Consider the following 23,344-nt stretch of genomic DNA (forward strand, 5'->3'; position numbering starts at 1 on the left):
AGAAGACTATAAAGGAAAACAGGTTTAAAAGAGATATAAAAATAATATAAAAGAAATAGAAAGGGATAATTAGAATAAAGTAAATAGGCAGCCTAGAATAGTAACCTAAGAGTAATATAAGCTGGAGGTTAGTAGGCGGCTCGCTGTATATAATTTTCGTAGCCCGGCGGCCGAAATCGAGTTCTTTTAGTTAAATAACCTTCTTGTTAACGATTTTTAACGGTTTTTAACGATATTTCTTTATTTTTTTACTTCCCTAGCTTTTATTTTTTTATTCTATTCTCTTGTTATAGTAAGCCGAGCTCGAAAACGGTTAGAAGAGCTGTATAAGTGCTAATAGGGATAGGCTCCTAAGAAGAATAATGCCCCGGCTAAAAAGGCCACTAAGAATACTGCCGTTAAGTTAGGTCGGGTCTCTAAGCCCGTTAAAGTAAGTTAATCGTTAGTAGGAGAGTCGAGTGCTTTTTACTAATCGAGCTATAGAAGAATACCCGTAAGGCCGCTAAAGATACCGCTAATACCGCCGCCGCCGCCGACTCCTCCGCCGCCGCTACCTCCACCGCCGCCGTTACCTCCACCGCCGCTAAGGGCTCTAGTAGCTCGGTAACCGCTCCTAAGGAGCGATTTTCGGCTAAGAACCCCCCTCCCGACTTTATAGGAGAAAAGTTTAATACGCCCTGCGAAGGGTATGTTAAGGCCTGGATCGCTGGCTGTAATAAATTTATTTAGTATATCTCCGTATATAGTATCACTAAGCGCTACGAGAAGTATTTCTTAGGCGGGTATAAGTGCTACCTATAATAAGCGTTATTTTATCGAATAAAGCTAAGTAGAAGCTAATAAGCATAGCCCCTCGGTTATAGTCCCTATAGCCCGCCGCGCCGTTATCGCTAAGAAGGAGGTGGCTAAAGAGGTTAACGTTAGCGTTAATAATACTATAAGTTCGCTCCTAGATTATAGTTAAGAAGCTGTTTTCTGACTTTTATAGCTTCTTAACCATCTACGCCTAGCCCTGCGCCTATTCTAGGATCTGCTTAAGTGCCCTAAGTATCCCGAGATTTTTAAGCCGGCCTACCGGGCTCCCGTCGCTCTAGGAGCCGGTACGGTAGCGGCCGCTAATACTAATCCTAAAAAGAGGATTAAATACTATTTAATAACCGTTATCGAGGATATTTTCGGTATAATAGACGAGGCTTATAAGAGCCGGGTTAGCGGGGCCTCCTGTAGTGTTACCCCCTCTACTCTAAATAAGTAGAACTAAGCTAGTGGAGAGGAGGCGCGGGCCGATAAGGCCGCTGTTATTAAGGGTGCCCCTAAAGGTAATAATATTACTATTAAGGGAGGTTATAATATTATTATTTAAGTATTATTAGGGTAGTTTAGTTATCTATTCCGGCTTTAGCCGATAAAATCCTATTTATTATTATGCTACTCTAAATTCCTAATTATCGCCCGCTAACTAGGTTAAGATATACTTTAAATTACTCGAACTTTTAACGACTAAGGGCCTTTATAAGCCCGTTTACCGGTATCTTGGCGGTTAGTAAGTAGATAATTTAAAAAGCTCCCTTCTTATGCTCTTAACGTATCTATAAGCTTTAAATATTAATATAACAAAGCCTAGTCTTAATTCGGGCGCGCTCTTCTACTATAAGTCGAATCGTCTAGCAGTTATTATAGGCTATCTCCTAGGGGGTCCCGGGGTTAAACCGTATTTCTATAAATAGCCGTTTTAAGCTTATAGTCTTTTTCGTAGTTTCCTATAAAGCGAGCAGCTTAGCTTCTATTAAAGAAGTCGTGATAGTTAATTATCTTAAGGCTTTCTAAACCACTAAACCGCCGAATAGGCTAATAAGATAGCCTTATAAGGAATACCGGGTTTTAAGGTTATTAGCGAAGGATACGTCGCTTATAATTACTATAGCCTGTGTTACGCAGCTTAAATCCGTGCCGTACTAGATTATTAAGTCCCGCGTCACGTATAAGTAACGAATAGCTTATTCCACGGCGTCTTAATGCTCTTTCGACGGGTTAGTTAGGAACCTAGAGAGTAAGGAAGCAGAAAACGCGATATCTAGCTATAGTATCACTATTATATAGAGTAATAAGCTAACCTTCTCCTAAAAAGCCTTAATCTCCTATAGTATAGCCTGGTCCTCCCGCTTTACGAGCTTTATAGCAGGGATTAGTATACTAGGATATATATTCCGATCTACTTAGTTAAAACGAGCTACGATCTTTTTTATATATAACTTATACGATAAGAAGATCTTTTGGTTAGGTCGGTCTCGGATAATACGTATACTAAGAAACTACTCTGCGTCCCCTTTCTTAAAGAGCTCGTATTTATCTTTTAATCCCTTAATAGCTATAAGAGCTATATATAGGCGGTCCTGATAGTAAAGGAATAGAATATCGTCTATAAAGAACACCACGAAGGCATCACGAGCTTCTAAAAAGAATAGGCATAGTTCTTCCTTATTATAAACTAAACTAATAGATTCGAGCGTGGTAGTAAGGTCCTTATACTATAAAAGAGGAGAATCGCGTAGGCCGTATAAGGCTTTATCAAGCTCTAAGCTAGTCTCGGGCTTCTTAAAGCTATCCGGTAACTAATAGATAACAGGCTCGCCGTCTTTACTTCTTTCGGCGTTAATAAAAGCGTTAACGACGTCGAACTACTTAATTTCTAGATCGAACTATACTACTAGAGCTATTATTACGCGGAAAGACTAAGAAGCGAGCGTGGTAGTATAGGTGCCCTCGATTATAGAGCTCACCTATAGGTCTCCTCGAATAATAAGGCGCGATTTATATCGCTCTAAAATACCCTCCTTATTAAAAACGTATATAAACACCTATATTAGGGGAATTAGCCTTATAGTGGCCTGGTTCCGTGGGATCTCTTACTACGTCTTCTTTTCGAGTAGCTTATTTACTTCCTAATAAGCTACTTCTTTAAATTATAAGCCTATAGGATATAAGTAAAGGTCTTTTTAATGCCTCGGCGGAGTCTTAAGGTTATCGTGATATATAGGGTTATCGCTTTTAGGCTCTAATAAAGAGGAAGAAGTCTCTGCCTATTTACCCTTAGTAGCCGCTAAAAATACTAAATAAAGCGTTAGAACGCTAGCGGGATTAGCTATAATTTCCTCTCCGAGCTGATTAGGTATTAGAAAGGTAAAAAAATACTATTATCCTATAAGGACTAGATCCTTATCTGGTTCTATCGTGTAAGTCCGTGGATTTATCCTTATAGCTTTGCCCTTAGCCCTTAGTTACGCGATTCTAGAACTTCTGCGCGGGGGACCGCTTAGCGGTGGCTAAGGCGCCGCCTGCCGTTTCGCGGTGTATATAGGCTTTGGTGCCGTAGAGGTAATTAACTTAGTTAAAGGGGTCGGGGTCGGGCTCTCCTCCTATCCCTGACTCGGCTTAGATACTGCCTTATTAGGGAAATAAGGCCCGTGAACCTATAAGTCTAGCTCTAAAGTCGGTTTAAGAGCTGGTTCCGGGTCGTGACTATCCGGATAAGGTTTAGGAGAAAGGCCTAGGTCTAACGTGTATAGCGCCGGGACCGTAGGAGCCTATAGGATCAGGACCTTAAAAAGGTTAGAACCGATCGCTATAGCTATAGATAAGCTGCTTTCGACTTCCTGGAATTATACTAGTTCCGGGGAAGGTCGAGGGGTCTAGAGACTAAACTGGGTTAGTATATACTAGGCGGTAGAAGATAATATACTGCTCTTAATAGTAGCTAAGTCGCTCTGTTTTCCGGATAAAGCTGCCTATGTGTGCGTATCTGCTACCCCCGAGCTCGTAGAATAGGACTCGGAAATACTAGAAGGGTCTATTTACGAGATCTAGTAATTATCTAATAAGTCTTCTTCCTTGATTTATACGATCTACTCGGAAATCTCCCTTATAGGCAGCGCCTCCGAGCTTTCTGTATCTTGCTTATAGAAGATCTACTCGTTAAAACTTATATTATATATAGAAATCACCTTATCTAATAGCGGAACCTAAATCCGGTAGATATTATAAGCTACGTAGCCTATAAGATACCCGATATAGGCCCTAGGGCTAACCTTAAATCTCCTTTTATCTTTACCTGCCTCCTTATCGCGGATTAATAGATATACGCGGCACCCGTAGGCGTGGACGCCGCTCTAATCCGGGTATAGGTTAGTAGTATGCTCTCTAATCGGAATTAGAGCTTTATACCTAAACTAGATATAAAGGAATTCGACTAGGGATTTCTACTCGAGCCGCTACGACGGGCTTATATTATATAGGTATACTATTACTTTTAACGCTTCCGGCTATATCTTTACTAGAAGACTAGCGCCGTTAAGTATAGCGTTTATTTTATCCGTAATCTCCTTAATAAGGCGTTCGATACCGCTGTTCGGTTTATAAGTGTAAGGGGGGGTCGTTTCTAGGTTTATACCCTCCACTCCGCTCTAATGCCTATAACGCGACTTTTTACCTAAAGATAGCAGGCTAGGCTTATTATCGGAGCGTAGTTTATAAATCGTAACCTGGAACTATCTCTTAACCTACCTCTTAAAGCTAAAAAGAACGCGGAACACCTTATTTACTATCCTAGACGGTAACGTTATAACGAAGGTCTAACCGCTATATTTATCCTTAAGGAAGACGGCCTACCTATCTCCGTTATAGCCGCTTAGAAAGTCCCTAATATCCTATAGGACACGCTAAAAGGGGCGTGGTAAGCGATTCTCTGACTTCCGGCGTGAGATAACCCGAGTTTAGTAGGTTATCCTATAGGTCTTATAGTTATGCCGCTCGGTTCCAGAAATCTATATATTTTAGGCGTTCCTAACTAGCACGCGGAGCGCCTCTAGGCTAAGATAACCTGCCCTTAGATACTATAGATTCTTAATATCGATACGGGGATATAGGGGGTCGTAAAAGGGATAAAAGCGTAGCCCTGGTCGGTAAGCTACTGCCACGAGTAGCTGGATAGGGTCTATACGGATCGGTATTACCCCCTAGCTTTTAGGGCCTAAACGGGAAGAAAAGAAGTATAAAGAAAGGGGCTTATATTCGAGGAAGGTAAGGTTATATCGACGGCTTATCTTTAATAAAATCTCGCTCTTTTTAGGAGTTCCGTAGCGTAAGGAGTAATCGTACCCTTAGACCTAAATCCTAACCCTTTATAGTAGAGCCTTAAAGACTATATTCGTGTAAAACCCTTTAATAATAGCCACCTTTTTTAGCGTTAAATCCACTTTTAGAGCTCCTTTAGCGCTATTAAAAATCCCTTATAATACTCGGGTACTATGGCCTAAGATCGGAAAGAAAGTCGTGCCGGCCTTAATATATTCGCTGTTAGATAGGATAAACGTGCCGGGCTTAAGGAGGTTAAGCGAGTTTACTAGATAGGTAGCTCCGTAGTTATTAAGTAAGGTGCTTTTCGAGAGCGGATATAAGCTAGGCGTTATAGTAATAAAAACCTACGTAGCTTAATGCTCTCCGTAGATTATATCGGGATCTAAAGTAACCGCGACGATATAACCTGGATAGGTAGGAGAGTTACTGCTTTTCGACGAATCCGCTCTAGCGGTCTAGCCTGACTTTGCTTGGTTTTTACGGAGCTGCTTCTAGTATAACTTCTGGTATTCTGCTTAGATCTTATCGTACCAGGCCTTATTTAGCTTGACCTTCGGGTCCGGGTAGCTACCGGTAAGCGCGTATTTTAAATAGTTATAATATATAGGCTTTTAACGGTATAAGCGCTAATAGGGGTATTTATAGGACCGCCGACCCCCTTATCCGCTATCCTTTAGTTAATCGGAATGGCCGCCGAGCGTAGTATATACTACTAAGCCGCTACGGGTATTCGACTTCGAATCGTGGATAAAATCGATAAAGGACTGGCTATAGTTAAGGATCTCTGGCTAGATATTCTTCCTATAATAATCGCCTAATTCGAGTAGCTTAGTAAAGGACTATTAGGGCGTAAAGCGATATATAGCTAGTATAAACTCGCGGATTACTAAAATCTCGTCCACCTCCTTTTATCTATAGTTTCTGGCGCGCGATAATTAACGGATCTAAGCTTTATACTAAGCCTCCGGCTTAGTATTTCTGTGTTAGGCGTCGCGTAGAATAGATCGGTAGTCGTTCTGGATAGTCGATAGGATAGCGAGCTTACTAGGAGCGTAGGCGTCCTTAAGAGCTTTAAGTAGCTAGCGAATAGTGTAGCGACCCTCGCGGACCGTGGATATAAGCGGCTCTGCCCGCGTTGCCGAGATAGCTTTAGAGATAGTTATCTCGAAACCGGTGACGTTGCTAGTCTTCCGGATTAGAGATAGGATCGTTTCGAGCTTCCTGGTAAGGGGTTAGTATTCCTTTCTCTTTAAATCCGAGGACTATAATGCCCTAAGTAAAGCTGCTTCGACCTTATTATCGGATAGTTACTTAACGACTTCGCCGCTACGGGTCGTAAGACGCTCGCGGATCTCGTGCTCGGAAATAGGATTAAGCTCTAGCAGGATATCGTTAAACTAATTAGGCTTATCCGGATCGATTATATGCTATATTTCTAGTATACGAGCCGCGCCTCTAACTATAGAGTACTAGTCGATCTAATAATTCGAGTATATAAGCTTAGGCATATCCGAAGCGTTAACCGCGTGGTTAATCTCTAGGGTATAGGCTATAGTGCTTAAAAACGGAAAAGTAAGCGAGGTATAGGTATAAGGGAGTAGGTGATATATAATAGAAGTGGATAGGGGATAAAATAAATATAGGAAAGAGACGAAGGAATTATAACTCGGAACGGTCTTTACGATTAGTGGAAGTTACTGGTATACTGCTACTACCCGGGCTTATAACTATAATAAAAAGCTATGATTAACCGAACCGAGCTATAAAGATACGATAGATTGCCTTGATTCTATACCTTAGGCTTATAGGAGGCTAAGCTATATATAGGCTGTGCCTCGGCTAAATATAACTAATAGGAATCCCCTTCTAGTAGCCTGTTTTATCTATAAGCCATACCAGCTCTAGTGGCTAATAGCCCAGGAGCTCGGAGTCCTAAATCCGCGCTGCGTAGCCGTACCAGTATAACTGTATTTACATAACCTATTTAGTCATGTGATAAATGCTGCGAGTGTGAACCGGGTTTCTGTAGGTAGGTATTGGGGGTTGGGATATTAGACCTTGTCGTTTATGCGTTGGCTTTCGTTCTATCTGATGCTTCCCTCTTGTTATGTAGTCTGGGGAAACATTGCAAACGGACAAAGAAAGCCCTCTTCTTGACTAAGTGAAATCTTGCGACTGTTTGGTGAAGAAACCACACCAGCCTCTTCTGGTTATTGTGGGAGTATCTCGCAATGCACCGTATATTTGTGAGAAATGCGCCGGTGGGCTATATAGGAGTGCTGCTGTCGGGCCGGCGCCTATGGTGTCGTCGTCGCATAATTGTCTGCTGGCCTTGCAATATGCACAGGGGAAAGGGAAAGGGACACAGGAAAAGAAAACCCCACCGGCCATACTCGAATAGAAAAAAATCCATCTATATACGAAGTAATAATTGCTTGGTTACCAGGTATATACAGAATTACATGTGCAGTCAGTCGCCTTGCTCCGGGAATTCAACAGTCTGTTGATGTGACGGTTCTGGACGTGTCTCTGGATCTGGTACAGTAAGTCGACACAAATATCGAGCCAATGTACCTCTCTACTTCGTACGCTTGTGGAGTTGTAAGTACGTTTGCTCGACAGTTTGGTCTCATTACAGTATGTATATCGGTGACTATGTACCCGTGTTAGTGGAAGATGTGGTAATACGCACCAGTTAATAGTAGCAGACAAGGTTGCAGAAGTCGCCCCGATATCATTCCCACGCAGATGTTCCAGTGGGACTGGGACTGGTTTAAGAGAGGAGTAACATTTACACTGATAAGAAGTGCAACGAGTGCTTTCAAAGCGTAGCTATAAAAATCGCGCCAATAGTTTAGTAGGTTTAATAATCTCTGTTCGGAGTAATACTTTGTGTTTATACTCGTATAGGAGGAGCACGAAAAGCCTTTCCTTTTTTTTTTTTTTTTTTTTTTTTTTTTTTTTTTGTGCATCTTTGGGAAGGGGAAAGAGGGGGCTGGGAGAATGGATACGTACCTGTCGGACGAAAAGTTCCGGCACAATTTCAGCGGCATGGAGTACCTGTCCGTATGTACTTTTCCTTCTATGACGGATTGGCACAGTGACGTCAGTGTATTTCAAAACCACCCGAGACTCGTGATGATCGAGATGCGATGGAAAAGACGGGAAAGACACGCGTGTCTTGCGTCTAGCTAAAACAAAAAGCGTATACTCCACAGATGATAAAACAGGTTTATAAGAAAAAAGCTAATTACACCTGCTGTGACTGGAACTTCCTAGGTATGTACCGGTACGGTTTTTCGTATGTACAACGTACTGTGGGAAGTGTACGAAGTACCTACTAAGTAGGTGTATACCTAGGTATGTACACGTGTGTGTCGTGGACGAGACGAAGTTTTAATCTGCTATGACGCAAGAACTGACGTCATGTAGAACCTTGTGGGGAATGACCTCTCTTTCTTTGAACTAGCACCACGCCAACGGGAAGGTAGCGGGTGGGGGCGAAAAGATAGAGCATCACGTCGAGGGAAAGATTATTAAAACTTTTCCTATGCTTTTCTGCGGTGGACGAAATAGAAGGTTGAAGGAGAATGGTATGAAACCAGAAAAAGAAAGGAAAAAAGCCCCAAAGAACTGTTAAAAAGAGGGAATAGATCACGGCTTTTCCGAGTTTCGACGCCATTGATAATGATAACGTGCTTGTTGGTAATTCTAGTTCCATGAGCCTCTCGATATTTCGTAAAGGTCTGACAGGTCAGGAAGTACCTTAGCCCTCTGTGTGTGGATGGGTAGTCATATTTCTTTCAAGGCACGTGAGGCACAAGGGTACCTACACTTTCTCGTCGCGAAGTACTAGTTGTACAGTAACCTGAGGTAACTTCATACGTCCGTCCCTTTGGGCGACTTGACTTGTCTCGGATAGAGAAATCCTGGCAGACATTCAGGACAGGCACAATTATTTCCACCATGTCCGACGCGCCGAAATAAGCAGGTCGGCACTACACTAGAGGTGGTCCTGGGCACCGGGGAAATTCCTTTTGAATGGACTCGTCGGGAAAATATGGACCAAGAGCATCCTTTATCTTCTCACGTCTTCGATGCCATTTCCGCCATGCGCAAACACGCCCGCCATCGATCATGTACTTCGTACCCCCGAACCTCCTACTATCGTCTTACAAAGTATTCGCCCGGTACTGTAGGTACGGCACTAGATGTATCCGTACCTTCCTCATTGAAATGTCAAAAATGAACACTCCACTTAATAAGTCAAGACCGGCCCAGGCGCCACCCATTAAACTACCACTTCACACGAAATACGCCCCCCCACCCCTTTTCTCACCACCAGTTACCCAAACATCTCTCCCCCAGAGGCACCAGTGACCAGACTCGGGAATCAACCACGGCAGCAATTCCAAACAACTCACGGTGTGCACGCGACAGCTCGGTTGCCTACATCGACTCGACCGCTAGACACTAATATTTCGCTCGCTCTCTACTTCTTATCTCCACGATCGCCAACCAACCGGCCACCTTGCCACCTTGAAGTTTTGGACCTATGCGCCAACAGACTTGCTTTCACGAAAGACCTTCACTCGCTTCGTTCGATTCGAGCCAATATCCGATCAGCGACGTAAAAACCCCGTGTCTTCCTCAACCCACGCGTCGTTCAGCGACCTTCCTCTGTCTACTACGTCACGATCCGCCCGTCTACCAAGAAGCTGCGATTCACCACCGACGACACCCTGCGTGGCCTGGGCCTATTCACTCGGGTGACTGGCACTGTATTTTCCTTTCCTGATTCACCGCACCGCGTTGCTGCCGATTGCCACGGACTGTCATTCGACCCGAGCTCGGTCGAGCTCCTTTTTGGAGACGACGCGGGTGTCACGGTGGACACACTCTATGGCGCCAGACGTACCGATTCTTTAGCGCAGCCTTCTCAACAGCAATAGGGCGTGTCTCCATCCGTTCCACCTACTTCGTAAGCACAGCTATGTATCCGCCCCTGCTGAATATAGGTGTGGCCGACCTCCTCGAGTCGGATCCTCGTCCTACCTTCGTCGTCGCCCTCCCCTCCTCTTCCGACCCCGCCACGCCGGCCGATCTCGTATATAGCAATCCGGCCCTCACCCGCGATGTTGGCCTTCTCGATAAGCTCTTGTCCGCTTCGGAGCAAGAAGAAGAAATATTCTGGAAATGGATAACCACGAATGACGGCTCGGTTCCGCATTCCTGCTCCTATCATAATGCCCTTTGGACCAAGAACGTCCTGCATGCGACATGGGTCGTCGTCGGCTGTAACCTCGACACGCCTCCCATCGATATCTCGCGCCTGCGCCTCGATTCTCCCGGCGACTACCTTGGTATGCACCAGAATTATTCGTCCGCGCCGCCGACACCTTCCGCCGAGCTGGGTCTCGACTTTGAGAAGCCCAAGCCCATCCGTGTTGCCAGCGAGCCGGAATTCAAGTTGCCCGAACTCATGCCCGAACAGAACACGTTTCTCGATGTTGTCGAAAGCGTGAACTGGAGCGAAACCTCACTCGGCCCCATGGATAGCTGGTCACCCTACCTCAAGCAGACGTATAGCCAAATTCTGTGCAACTCGCAGCCTTCCGCCATATACTGGGGTGAAGAGTTTGTGACGATATATAACGAGGCCTTCAGCGAACTCCTAGGATCTCGCCACCCGTCCCTCCTCGGCAAGCCCATGGCTCAAGTCTTCCCCGACATGGCCGATCAGATCAGGCAACTCATGGACGTCGCCGTCACAAAGCAACGTGCCAGCAACCAGGACGAGACGCGCTTTTTCGTCGAGACGAGCAGCGGCCGCCTCCTCGAGACGTACCTCAAGTGGTCCATCGTTCCCCTCATCCAAAACCACCGGTGTTACGGCTTTGTCCACTCCATCGCGGACAGCACCATGTACCACCTCTTCCGTCGCCGGCTCAAAATGCTTGTCAACATGGGCGACCAACTCATCGCTGTGAAGGATGTCAAGTCGTATTGGAGGAAGCTCATCGAAGAACTTTCCATCGCGAAGCCCAGCTACGATATTCCCCTGGCCATACTCTACTCGATTGAAAAAGAGGACCAGGCCGACGCGGGAGCCACGAAACACGGTTTCCTCAAATTATGCCACCTAGAGGGCGCCTTGGGCGTAGCAGAGGGCCACCCAATCACTCCCAAGAGCCTTCATCTCGGTTACGCCGAGGATGGACTGGCCTCGCAGTTCCGCAAAGCGCTGCGTACGAGGAGGCCCCTGCTGATCAACACCGAAGACGGCACCTTGCCCAAGGATCTTCTCGAGGGCATTTCGTGGCGAGGTTTCGGAGACCCTTGCACGGGAGCCATTGTGATCCCGATTCGTCCCACAAAGGACGAGGAAGCGATGGGCTTACTGGTGCTTGGCCTCAACCCTCGAAGATCCTACGACGATTCGTACAAGCTTTATATCAGGCTCCTCAATCAGAAGCTGACCACGTCCCTCGCCTGTACTGTGCTCATCGAGGAAGAGAGGCGGCGCGGCAGAAACGCCGCCGAACAGGCCCGGTACGACCAAGCCATCCTCAAGGAGAAGCTGGCGCACCAGACCCAGGAGGCCATTGAGTACACCAGGCTCTTCCAGGCCGTGGCCGAGTTCATTCCCAACGGCTTCTCCATCGGAGACCACCAGGGCAACATCACCTTTGCCAACGACCTCTGGTACCGCATCACCGGTTACCCTGAAAGGCCCGCCTCTAGCGACGGCTTCCTCGCCTACGTTGTCGACGAGGACCGGGAAAAGATCCGCAACGCGTATTTACGACTGAAACATACCGACCAAGTGAATTTCGAGTTTCGCGTTCAGGAAGCCGAATCCAAGCCAGAAGAGGCGCCGCACGTGACATCGGACCAGCGACAAGCAAACGAGGAACACAATCCCGACCCCAGTTCCCCGTTCCGCACCCCCGACACGGAGCGGTCGGGGTTTATTGTCGAATCGGTCAGGCACGTCATGGCCCAGGCCAAGGCCGAACGCGCTAGGGATGGGACCATCATCCGCACATTCACCTGCCTGACCGACGTGACGGCCCACAGGAGGACGGCCGACGAGGCCGTGAGACGAGCCCAGGAGGCCGTCAATCTGAAGCGCATGGCCGAGCTGGCCACGGTGGGCATGTTCGACATGGACATGACCGGACGGCTGCTAGGCGCGAATAATGTCTTTTACGAGCTGTGCGGCATCGACAAGGTGAATCCTGTCAAGGTCGAAGTCCGCCCCTGGGCCACGTCGGTAGTAGAAGGCGACCTGCCACGCCTCACCGAGAGCATCTCGAGGCTGAGCCGGGAGGCCAAGCCGCAGGTGGCCGAGGTCAGGTTGAAGACGACGTGGATCGCGCAGGACAAGGCGGGGAACAACATCACGGCGCCGCGCTGGGTCAATGCGACGTTCATGCCGGTCCAAGATTCCGACGGAGTGGTGCAATCGTTCACCGGCTGCCTCAGCGACGTGTCCCTGCCGAAGTGGCAGCTGGAGCTCGAGACGGAGCGCAAGGAAGAGGCCATCGAGTCGAAGCGGCAGCAGGACAATTTCATCGACATGACGTCGCACGAGATGCGCAACCCGCTGAGCGCCATCGTCCACTGCTCCGACGCCATCATCGCGTCTCTGGCCAAGAGCCAGGAGCTCATCGACCAGGCCCCGGGGGGCCGGAAGGGAGGGATCTGGGAGCTCCTCGCCGATAGCATCGACAACGCGGAGACGATCGTTTCCTGTGCGCAGCACCAGAAGCGCATCGTCGACGACATTCTCACCATGTCCAAGCTCGATTCGAAACTGCTAGCCGTCACCCCTTGCACGGTCAACCCGATCCAGATTGGCCAGGAAGCGCTGAAGATGTTCGACGTGGAAGCGCGGCGAGTCGACATTGACCTCAGCATGACGGTTGACGGGTCCTACACCGACATGGGGTACGAGTACCTGGACCTTGACCCCTCACGGGTGAAGCAGGTGCTTATCAACCTATTGACCAACGCGTTGAAGTTTACCAAGTCGGGGTCGACGCGGAACGTGTCGGTGTGTATAAAGGCGTCTCGAGAACGGCCGAAGGATGGGACGTCGACGGTGACTTTTATACCACGATCGTGCGACGAGTCGGCCGAATACGAGCAACCGGCGCTCGAAGGGCGGAAGAACCCCGTCTATCTCACGTTCGAGGTCAAGGATACGGGACAAGGACTGACGAAAGAGGAGAAGGCCAACCTGTTCAACCGGTTCGTGCAGGCCAGCTCGCGAACGCACGTTAAATACGGGGGCTCCGGTCTCGGCCTCTTCATCTCGAGGCGGCTGATCGAACTCCAGAAGGGGGCCATTGGGGTTTCTAGTCTGCCCGGGGTCGGCTCGACGTTCGCCTTCTTCATCGAGGCGTACGTACCGTCGGAGGCCAACCGGCGGGAGGCGGAACTGGCGGCGGCGGAGGCCAAGGCGAGCGCCCAAGGGGCGAATACTCCGCCGGCAGCGGCAGCGGCAGCGGCAACGGCGACGGCGCCGCCGGCGGCCAAGGCTCCAGCTCCGTTGGAGATGGTGCACCAGAAGCGTCTGGCCGAGCGCGAGGCCCAGGCGGGGCATGGACACGATCCGCACATCGACGGAGTCCTCATCGTCGAAGACAACCTGATCAACCAGCAGATCACGCGACGGGGGCTTCATGACCGAGGTTTCAAAGTGGACGTGGCCAACCACGGGGTCGAGGCACTGGACAAGCTACACCAGTCCATCGCGGTGCGGAACGGCACGGCCGGAGCATGTTTGCCCAATGGGGAGCCGCCGAGCCACGGAGCCAAGACGACATCAGCAACAACAACCCCGGAAGGAAGAGGAGGGTCGCCAGGTGGCCGCCCGTCCGGGAACCCCCTCGCGGGGATCAGCCTGGTCCTGATGGACATTGAGATGCCGGTGCAGGACGGGCTGACGTGCACGCAGAAGATCCGAGAACTCGAGGCACAGGGGACGGAGTTTTGCGCCAGTGGAGGACGCATCCCGATCATCGCGGTGAGCGCCAATGCGCGGACGGAGCAGATCCGGCAAGCGAAGCTGGCGGGGTGCGACGACGTGCTTGTCAAGCCGTACCGGATGCCGGAGCTGATTGAGAAGATGCGGACGGTGGCGAGGCGCGTGGCGGGGGGATCAAAGTCGGAGGTGGCTAGGGAGCCTGGTACGGAGGAAAGAACGTGTTAGGAGGTCTATGATGGGGGCACCGGATGAATGTATAGTAAAAGGGGCTCTCCTTGAAAGACGACGAACCACGCAAGATGGGAAAATCATGTGGGAGGATATACCCCGGACAAGAAGATGGGGGGGGGAAACACAATCTCATGGCTGATCATTTACTGGCCGGCGTTCCGGAAGAGAGGTGTTTTAGGACTGGAGAGGCAAGAGCTCTGACATGTGTTTTACGGAATAGATGACCATTCATTGTCGTTGACTGCTGTTTTTGTTCGAATCACGAACCGCCTGCAGCAGGGTAGGGACTCAGAGGGAGATATGGCATAGTGCTGTATAGTATCTGTGCCTGATATTGTAGATTGGTAAGAATCAGGGGTAAGATTAGGGGTTGCTTGAGGCTGATGGTGATGTTAGATAATAGAGTGGTACCTAATTTGATGGGAGATCCCACGCTCGGAGTATGGAAGTACCGGTGACGTCTCAAGTACTTCGTGTGGACGGGATGGACTGCATGGGGGTCACTATACGAACCTATTCCCTGGTACATTACCTCAGGAACGCAGGTGTTCCTGGTCCCTACCCCTCGGCGCTACTGCATCATCCCTATATTATGCCGACGCTTTCCGCCGGCGGCTTTGTCTCGCCCAGGAACCGAAATGCCTGTTGACGACGACGGTCCTCCTCAACGGGCAGGGGCGACTGGGACTCCGGGGACCAGCTCTTGCTACTAAGACGAGATTGGTTTCCTGCCATCTTCCATTGCCAATATTCGATAAAAGCAAGACTCGACAAGAAAGACAAGATTGAGCGAACGAGACTCTTCAGCGACCATGGCGGACAGGATTCATCGCGTTACCATGTTCAGGCTTCCTAATAAGGAGCACCAGGAGCAGCTCATGGACTCGTACAGGGTCTTGTCTAACCAGCAACAGAGGGTATGTATGCTTGGTCCCTTCTCACCCTGTTCCAATACGCGCCTTTGCCATTGCTGCGCTTACTGTATGCTCTACGTTGCTACACCGCGTCGCGGAGCCCGGTTGTAAGAATCAATTGGGACATGGAAACTGACCGTCTGGCGCCCGCAGAACGGGAAGCCGTACATCCTCTCCCTCATCGCCGGGCCGGCCTTTGAAGATGCCCGGTCCAAGGGCTACACGATCGTCACCAAGACCGAGTTTTCCTCCCTCGACGACATGCGCTGGTACGACGCCGAGTGTCCCGCTCATGCGACGCTGAAGAAGCTGGTTGGGGGGTTTGGCATTGGCCCGGACGACATTCTGTCCGTTTACTTTGAGCCGGGGCACATTGCTGTGCTGTGATGGGTGGTTTCTTTTTCCTTCCTTTTCTTCTTTCCGTTTTTCGTTCCCCGTGCTTGAGACTTGCGTGCTGATTGAGGAAAAGGATGAGAAGTGTGGACATATCTTGGTACACATATTGAGTACGTCATATGAAGACGTGGCTGGCCCAAGCTCAAAACGAGAGTTTCTGATATGCTAAGTTGCTTGTCTACTACCTGCATACACTCTATCATGCGGGTAGGCCCGCCGACGTCCTCGTCTCTTCTGTCGTCCCATGGATCCTCGTCCGCTCATCGGGAGTCGCCGTCCCTCCGCGACTCGGAGTCCTGTTCAGATTCAATGGTAATGTATCTGCTGGCAGGTACGGCCGTTCCCGGGCCGGCCCACCAGTATCTATTATTTCATCACTTGCTCCCCTTTTTTCACTCAAGAATCGCCACCACGGGAAGCAAAGAGGCTTATGTAGACCCCCCAGCCAATACCGGCAAGGCTGGCGACGAGGTTCCGACCCTGGATGCTCTTGATGAAAGCAAAGTTGACGAGGCTGACGAGGGGCCAGAGGCGCCAGCCGGCGACGATGATGGGGACGAACTCGCGGCGGACGCGGGTGAAGATGGCGTCCCAGTCGACGCGGGAGTAGTCGATGGCCGACCCCGACAGGAGGTAGGCGGCCGACTTGGACGGGTCGGCCCACTGCTCCGGCCGGCGCATGGCTTCCTGCAGGCTGCTCACGAAGAGGGCGAAGAGGAAGGTGTTGACGACGGACCCGATGGTCTGGTCGAGAAGCGTCTTGGTGAGCGTGTTCTTGACGTTGAGCTTGCGTTCACTGCCCGTCGCCGACTTGGCCGACTTGGCCTTGTCTCCCTTTTCTTGCGGCGGCTTGCCGTAGGCCGGGAAGGTTTGTTCGAGGAAATCTTGCCTGTCGGGGTGGAGTTTTTCGTGTTAGGGGTGGGGTGTCCCGGTGAAAAAGGATGAGCAGGGGCCGCCGACCAAGATGTCTATGTATCGCAGACAAGGACGACATTCGGCGCATTGGCTGGGTGGAGGGGATCATTGGACCGGGACATACCATAGGTAGTTATAAGGCGTGTTGACGAGGGCCCAGATGGTGAATTGGACTACTGGCACCCAGTCCAAGATGAACGGTTCCTGGTTTGTGTTAGCGCTTCAGTGGCTTTTTTTCCGAGCTCTACCAGGCCGAACGTCGGCGACGCAACGGCGCGCATCCAGAGCAAGGTCCCGGTGAGTGTGAGTCCAGTGCAGCCGGCCCGGACCATGCTCAGCCCGTGGGAGAGAAAAGGGCGTCCCGTACATCGGTTTTGTAGGAAGTCATGACCTGGGCAATCAGGTTGGAAGTGGCCGAGAGCACTGCGGATTGCAGCGTCGCGCTGACGATCGGTGGCACAGCCATGATGACAAGTGATTTCGGAGGTCACTTGCTGAGGTTTAGGGAATCGGCTCGGCTTGACTGGAGATTGGGGCCGTTTTTCTCCTTCTTTTCCTCGTTTTCGTGGTGCCGTTTCGTCGCCGTGAAGAAAACACCGAGGGACGGCACAGAAGGATGGACAGAAACGAAACAAGAGACGTCAAAAAGAAAATAAGAAAAACAAGAAAAAAGAAATAAAACGAAATCAAGTAAAGCCAAGACAGGAAGGATGCAGCAATGCCGTGTCTCCGTCCACGTGAATCCGATAACGGGATCCCTGGAAAACGAAGAAGTGCGGGTAAGGGAGATAGGCGACTGTTTCCTAGTGTACCGTTGGCTCAGCGGTGAGGACGCGACGGGGGGAAAGCGAAGCTTCTGCTGGTTTTTCTTGGCAGGACGAAATCAAAGCGCGGGTGATTCCCAGTTTTGGCTGAAGGGATCGCCAAGAGCGGGTAGTTACAGCACTTTTGAGAATGGGAGAAAATACGTTGTAAGATCTAATCGATGCCAGTCAGTGCGATGACACGACTCTTACCGTACCTATGCGAAAAATCAGAGCCAGTGGTTTGAATCCACCCAACCGAAACCCCAGACAAGAAACAGACGAGGAGAAAAAGGCGGTCTAAAAGTCCAATGGGGCAAGAGATGAAGAGCAAAAGGAGGAGGATTTGCATAGATGCATTCACAATACCATCCGAAGTAACTAGCGTACACACAGCTTTGTCCTGACCGACATCACAGTTGAGGTAGATCGTCAGCGTACTCCGTATGGATTCGAAGATCAAGAAGCCGGATAACGGTCGAGACGGAACGAAGGACCGGAGATGGAGAAGCTTCCGCGGGGGTCACCGAAAAAGGGGTGACCCGCTTAATTGCTCATAATATGTACTTACAACGTACTTGATCCGAACACCCTCTCGTGCCACACTGTACTCCCACGCGACGCCCCCGCGTGGAGGCGAGCCGAACCAATTGGCTGCTAAGCTCTCCTCCCGACAGCGTGGTCCATAGACTAACGGTAAGTACAGTGTACAGTGTAACCGCCAGGAGTGAGCCGCAGTGCCGAAGATCTACCGCGTAGAAAGTAGAAAGTTGCCAGTAATTTCACCGAGATATCCCGACGAGGACAAGGTGAGGGCAACAACAGATATGTACAATACAACGAGTCAGGACAGACCGTCTTACTCTCAGGGTCTCGGCCTTTTTTCTTCTTCGACTACGTTTTGTTATTTTGTTATGCCCTCAGGGCCTCGCGAGAAACCGTCCTAAAATGCGTTCGTCGTTTTGTATACGCACATGCGATTCGAGACACAGCAACAAACAGGCCATACATCTCGCTGTCGTACATCACCCAGCAGAACCCCGGGCGTCTCCTCAACCAGTCCTGACGCCTTGCTAATGCCTCTTCTCGATGACCCGTCTGCCCAATTGAACGCTGACAACAACCATCCCCTATCCCCTATTGCCGCGCTCCACCGCCCCCTCAGTCATGTGACCGCGTATTCACAGGGCTGGCTGTGACGTGAAGTCCGCGCCGGTTTCCCTCATGTTGACATGGCATATACCAATCTCGGCCCTTCCCACTCAAAAGCCCAAGTCGTCTCGTTCATGATTTCCGTCCAAGCGGTGCGCTCCAAAAGGAGGTTCGGTTTCAGGGCCGTGTCAAGATCCACATGAACAGCAGCTGCACCACATACGAGTAGAAGAACAGGAACTGGGTTCTCTGGTTGCGCTTCGACCGCACGTCGCCCGTTTGGATGGGCCCGGCCGGTCCGTGTCCACTCTCGGGAAGGAGGACGTACTTCAAGGATCGCATCTACGGAGCAAGCATACCGGTGAGCCAGTCGGTCGGAAAAAGAAGGGGAGGCTAAAATAAATACATAAAGGTGGAGAGACGATGGATGGGACTTACCAGGAAGAGGGAATTAGCCAGAAAGGTGTACAAGAAGACGCACCAGCCAACCCAGCCGCCGGTACCACGTCCGCCGTTGGCCAGCTCAGCGACAGCCACGGTGACGATGATTCCGACAAACTTGTAGCCCGAGTAGGCGATGAGGTCGTAGAGCTGAGAGTCGTTGGAGATGCCCAGGAGATAGCACCCGAGCTTGAGGGCCATGATCTCCACCACGACGATCACCAGCACCGTGGTGGCCGTGAGGCCGAGCAGCTCGGGCTGAAACTTGCCCCCCAGGCCGGCGACAACGGTCGACAGGAGGACGTAGGTCACGATGGCCATGACGGGGATGTACATGTCCGGGCTGTTGACGTCGTCGCGCGGCGGGAGGTACCACCCTTCCTGGCCGTTGGGCCCCACGGCCTGCTTGCGCGACCAGGGCTTGTGGCGCCAGGGGAAGAGGACGAGGAAGAGCTTGTTGATGACGTACGAGTTTGTCACGTTGAAGTAGTGCTTGAGCGCGTTGACGTTGACGTAGCGGTTAAACTAGAATGCAAGGGCCACGAAGAACGGATGGGGGCCGAAGATTAGCGACGAAAGGCCGGGTGCATGACGGGGGTTGGGATTGTTTCTATTCTTTCCGTTTTCCAGCCACACTCACGTTTTGTTCCATGTATTCCTGGCCGTGTTTAAACGCCGTCTGCCCAAACTGCGCTGCCACCTGCGCGGTCGGGTCGTTCATGAACTGGCCGTATGCGCCAAAGGCGTTGCCCGACCCGCCTCCTTGTTGCTGGTATGGACTGGTGCTGGTGTACGTCGGCTGCGGCCCAGATTGTGGTATCGGCGGGGGAGGGGATCTGAGCTGCGGGACGGTCGAGACATGCTGAGGCACTGGGTGGTGTAGAGGCGGGCTCTGCCCGTATGTCGTTGGTCGTTGCATCTCGGTATAAGGTGTGGCGTGACGGTGTAAGGTGTAGTTGGCTGTTTCTTTGCTTGTTCGGCAGATTGGCCGGAGAGAAGAGGTGGAAATGGTCCACAGTGGTAAAATACGGATTTCCTAATCGCTCAAGGTCGTCAAGGGCTGTCAAATGGTGTTAGATTCGAGGGTGATATGAAGGCGGTGGTCGTTGAGCTTGTTGTTTCTGGAAAGGTGTTAGGTACCTTTGGTACCTGTGCGGCGCTTAAGGTTGGCCGCCTGGTCACAGCTCTAAGACAAGGCTGAGTGTTGATAGCTCCGTGGCTGAGTACGTTGCATACATGTATACAACTTCATCCGGAATTATATATTTCCGAATTGCAGGCTGGGTTCATCAATTCCATGGACCAGCATGACGTGCCTTATCTCTCTTATCGGCGCCACACTGCATCTTTGTCACTTGCACCTACAGGATAGTGGCGGGTACCTGGCCATCCATCTTAACTTCTGGCCTTACACATATTAGCGATAATAAACTTAGCGACAACTTGCTTCACTTCTGCGCCAACCCCTTAGTAGACCTTTTCTTTCCCATTCTTCCATCCATACCACTTAATTACCGTCCTTTTTCTTTATATTCAACTGCGTCCACAGGAATTTCTAAAGGTCGGGACAGCCATTTGCAATGCTTGACGCTTTTGAAATCATAACCACCTCTGGTGTCGTCCTCTGGTCAAGGGCATTCACACCCCTCCATGCGAACCTGATCAACAACTTCATATCCGACATTTTCATTGAAGAAAAGGGCACCAATGCTGCCACTCGCGAAGACCAGTCCGCCTCCACAAACCCGCCATACAAAAGCGATCAACATACTCTTAAATACACTTTTGTGAAGGAGCTGGGGGTTATCTTTGTGGTATGCGCGCTTGCCCCTCAGCCCCTCCATAGCCCGTCCCTTGTCTCTTTCTATCCCTTCTCTTCACACTTCCGTCCCACATATCCCAGCTTGCATAATGCATATTAAGGGCCACCTTGCTAACCACTTCATCTGCGCACCAAGGCCGTCTACCGCTCTCTCCTCCATCTCTCCTGGATAGACAAGCTCGTCGATAACATCAAGACCCTCTTCGTCAACCTCTATGGCGACCAGCTCAAGAAACCCAACACGACCATTTTCGAATGTCCCGACTTTGATGGATACTTTGATCAACAGGTCAGAGAGTTGGAGGGCTCGGCATCCAAAGGCCCTGCTGTCGTCCCGGAGGCAGCCCTCCCTCAAGAGGAACCCACATTGTCGGGCAACCTGGGCGACGAGCCTCCGCCTCCCCCAGGGCTACGCTACAAAGGTAGACGAATCGCACGACCTTGCGCCCCCTTTCGCCCATCCTCCGCTTCTTCTTTTCCTTCTTTCCCCCCTCCCTTGCGCAGCCTGACTGACCCCGTTTGATGCGTTCCTGCAGGTCGAGTGCTGAACGGCACAAACTCGGGCGAGGAGCCCTCAAACGAATCGACCCCGAACATCACCCCGACTACGTCCCGACCCTCCACACCCGCTTCTACCGCCGGCCATCTTGTCGTCGGAAAGCCCGGCCCCGGCGCCAAACTGTCCCGTCGGGCTCGCAAGATGCAGAATGCAGCCGCGAACCTGGGCCACGCGTCTTCCGGCGACGAAACATCGAACAAGCGGACCAAGCCCGTCAAGACCGCCAAGAAAGGGAGGAAGTGGACCGCCGATGGCCTGGCCGACGAAGAGGACGATGTGCAGCTCGACTACTCTACTCCTTCCCAGAATGTCGCCGACGCTGACGCCTCTGCCGCCACACGTTCCTCGACCGTAGAACACGTCGACGCATCTACCTGGGGATCTACCACGACCAAGGGCCAGTTTGTGCTCAAGGACCTCGACGACGAGGTGCACAACATCCTGGCTTCGGCCAAGTCCAACGCGGAGGCCAGCAACAAGTCGGCATATCCAAGTGGCCTCCTCGGCTCTAGCCTCAATACCATCAGCGGACTCTTCCGAAACGTCGTCGGAGGGAAAACCTTGACCAAGGAAGATATGGACAAGGCCATGAAGGGCATGGAGGAGCATCTCCTCAAGAAGAACGTGGCTCGCGAAGCTGCCGTTCGCCTATGCGAGGGTGTCGAGAAGGAGCTTATCGGTGTCAAGACGGCCAGCTTTGAAAGTAGGTTCAGAAGCCCCAACCTGTCGCCTGTTTTATCCGCCATCCCTGCCTTTCATCGCCCCGACTTCTCTCGTCTTTTTTTTTGTGCGTGGCGCGACAAGCAGACCAATAGTCCACTAACAATTCCGCTCTCCTCACAGGTATCAGCAGCCGCATTCAGTCGGCCATGGAAGCCTCCTTGACCAAAATGCTCACCCCGACCAACTCCCTCGATCTCCTCCGCGAAATCGACGCCGTCACCCGTCCCGGCCCCGCCTCCCTCCGCTCGCCTCGTCCCTACGTCGTCTCCATTGTCGGCGTAAACGGCGTCGGCAAATCCACCAACCTCTCCAAAATGTGCTTCTTCCTCCTCCAGAACAAATACCGCGTCCTCATTGCCGCCGGCGACACCTTCCGCTCCGGTGCCGTCGAACAGCTCGCCGTTCACGTCCGCAACCTCAAGGAGCTGACCGTCCGCGAAGGCGGCCAGGTCGAGCTCTACCAGAAGGGCTACGGCAAGGACGCCGCCCAGGTCGCCCGCGATGCCGTCGCCTACGCCACCGCAGAGGGCTACGACGTGGTCCTGATCGACACCGCCGGTCGCCGCCACAACGACCAGCGCCTCATGAGCTCTCTTGAGAAGTTTGCCGACTTTGCCAAGCCCGATAAGATTCTCATGGTGGGCGAGGTATGTTTCGACGACTCTTCCCTCTTTTTGTCCATTGCGTTGGAAAACTCGCACACAAAACTGGAACTGGTCAACTAACGCGCTTGTTTCTGTTCTCAAGGCCCTCGTGGGAACCGATTCGGTGGCCCAAGCCCGCAACTTCAACGCCGCCTTTGGCGCCTCCCGCTCCCTCGACGGCTTCATCATCTCCAAGTGCGATACCGTCGGCAACATGGTCGGCACGCTCGTCTCCCTCGTCCACGCCACCAGTGTGCCCGTGCTCTTTGTCGGCGTTGGCCAGCATTACTCTGACCTGCGCAACTTTAGCGTCAAGTGGGCTGTCGAGAAGCTGCTGAGCAGCTCATAGGCATCGACACCTGTCTTTTCACCTAGTATATCATCAGTATTAATCATAACCATGTTAAAGCCCATACCTCCTGGCCTCGGGCTATGCTATTTTCCCATTCCATTGAGTCTGGCAGAGCTACCTACCGTTGTCAGGGAGGTCTAGGCCATATAAAGAGTGTAATGAGAAGAGGGCGGTATTTGTGTTCAATAGAACTTGGGATGGAAGGACGGCTACAAATGAGCGGCAATTTTAAAGAGCATCCGAATTATTACTATTTAGACTATG

General features: G+C 51.0%; 6 protein-coding genes across 6 annotated transcripts; 3 read left to right on the forward strand and 3 right to left on the reverse strand.

The window, feature by feature from the left end:
* Positions 1–7,198: 7,198 nt before the first annotated feature.
* On the reverse strand, positions 7,199–7,524 carry ACRALDRAFT_207662 (uncharacterized protein; the record flags this gene model as incomplete). Its single annotated transcript, XM_071022286.1, has 2 exons — positions 7,199–7,247; positions 7,310–7,524. 2 exons carry the CDS (start codon positions 7,522–7,524, stop codon positions 7,199–7,201), a joined length of 264 nt encoding a protein of 87 aa, XP_070877533.1.
* Positions 7,525–9,441: 1,917 nt separating this feature from the next.
* Positions 9,442–14,792, forward strand: ACRALDRAFT_1061694 (uncharacterized protein). Its single transcript, XM_071016464.1, has one exon. It carries the CDS (start codon positions 10,127–10,129, stop codon positions 14,351–14,353), a length of 4,227 nt encoding a protein of 1,408 aa, XP_070877534.1. The 5' UTR covers positions 9,442–10,126; the 3' UTR covers positions 14,354–14,792.
* A 379-nt stretch (positions 14,793–15,171) lies between these two features.
* On the forward strand, positions 15,172–15,660 carry ACRALDRAFT_1068813 (uncharacterized protein; the record flags this gene model as incomplete). The annotated part of the gene is made up of 2 exons (XM_071017604.1): positions 15,172–15,276; positions 15,427–15,660. 2 exons carry the CDS (start codon positions 15,172–15,174, stop codon positions 15,658–15,660), a joined length of 339 nt encoding a protein of 112 aa, XP_070877535.1.
* A 405-nt stretch (positions 15,661–16,065) lies between these two features.
* On the reverse strand, positions 16,066–17,050 carry ACRALDRAFT_1068814 (uncharacterized protein; the record flags this gene model as incomplete). The annotated part of the gene is made up of 3 exons (XM_071017605.1): positions 16,066–16,558; positions 16,709–16,788; positions 16,952–17,050. The coding sequence occupies 3 exons, from the start codon at positions 17,048–17,050 to the stop codon at positions 16,066–16,068; spliced, it is 672 nt and encodes a 223-aa protein (XP_070877536.1).
* A 1,168-nt stretch (positions 17,051–18,218) lies between these two features.
* Positions 18,219–20,097, reverse strand: ACRALDRAFT_1075082 (uncharacterized protein). Its single transcript, XM_071018328.1, has 3 exons — positions 19,621–20,097; positions 18,978–19,505; positions 18,219–18,881 (listed from the first exon to the last, which is right to left on the reverse strand). Exons 1-3 carry the CDS (start codon positions 19,897–19,899, stop codon positions 18,717–18,719), a joined length of 972 nt encoding a protein of 323 aa, XP_070877537.1. The 5' UTR covers positions 19,900–20,097; the 3' UTR covers positions 18,219–18,716.
* A 399-nt stretch (positions 20,098–20,496) lies between these two features.
* ACRALDRAFT_2046885 (uncharacterized protein) lies at positions 20,497–23,206 on the forward strand. Its single transcript, XM_071021524.1, has 5 exons — positions 20,497–20,794; positions 20,939–21,224; positions 21,339–22,064; positions 22,205–22,731; positions 22,832–23,206. The coding sequence occupies exons 1-5, from the start codon at positions 20,561–20,563 to the stop codon at positions 23,075–23,077; spliced, it is 2,019 nt and encodes a 672-aa protein (XP_070877538.1). The 5' UTR covers positions 20,497–20,560; the 3' UTR covers positions 23,078–23,206.
* Positions 23,207–23,344: the final 138 nt, after the last annotated feature.

This window comes from Sodiomyces alcalophilus (genome assembly GCF_042370955.1).
Source record: "Sodiomyces alcalophilus JCM 7366 unplaced genomic scaffold ACRALscaffold_2, whole genome shotgun sequence".
Classification (NCBI taxonomy): domain Eukaryota; kingdom Fungi; phylum Ascomycota; class Sordariomycetes; order Glomerellales; family Plectosphaerellaceae; genus Sodiomyces; species Sodiomyces alcalophilus.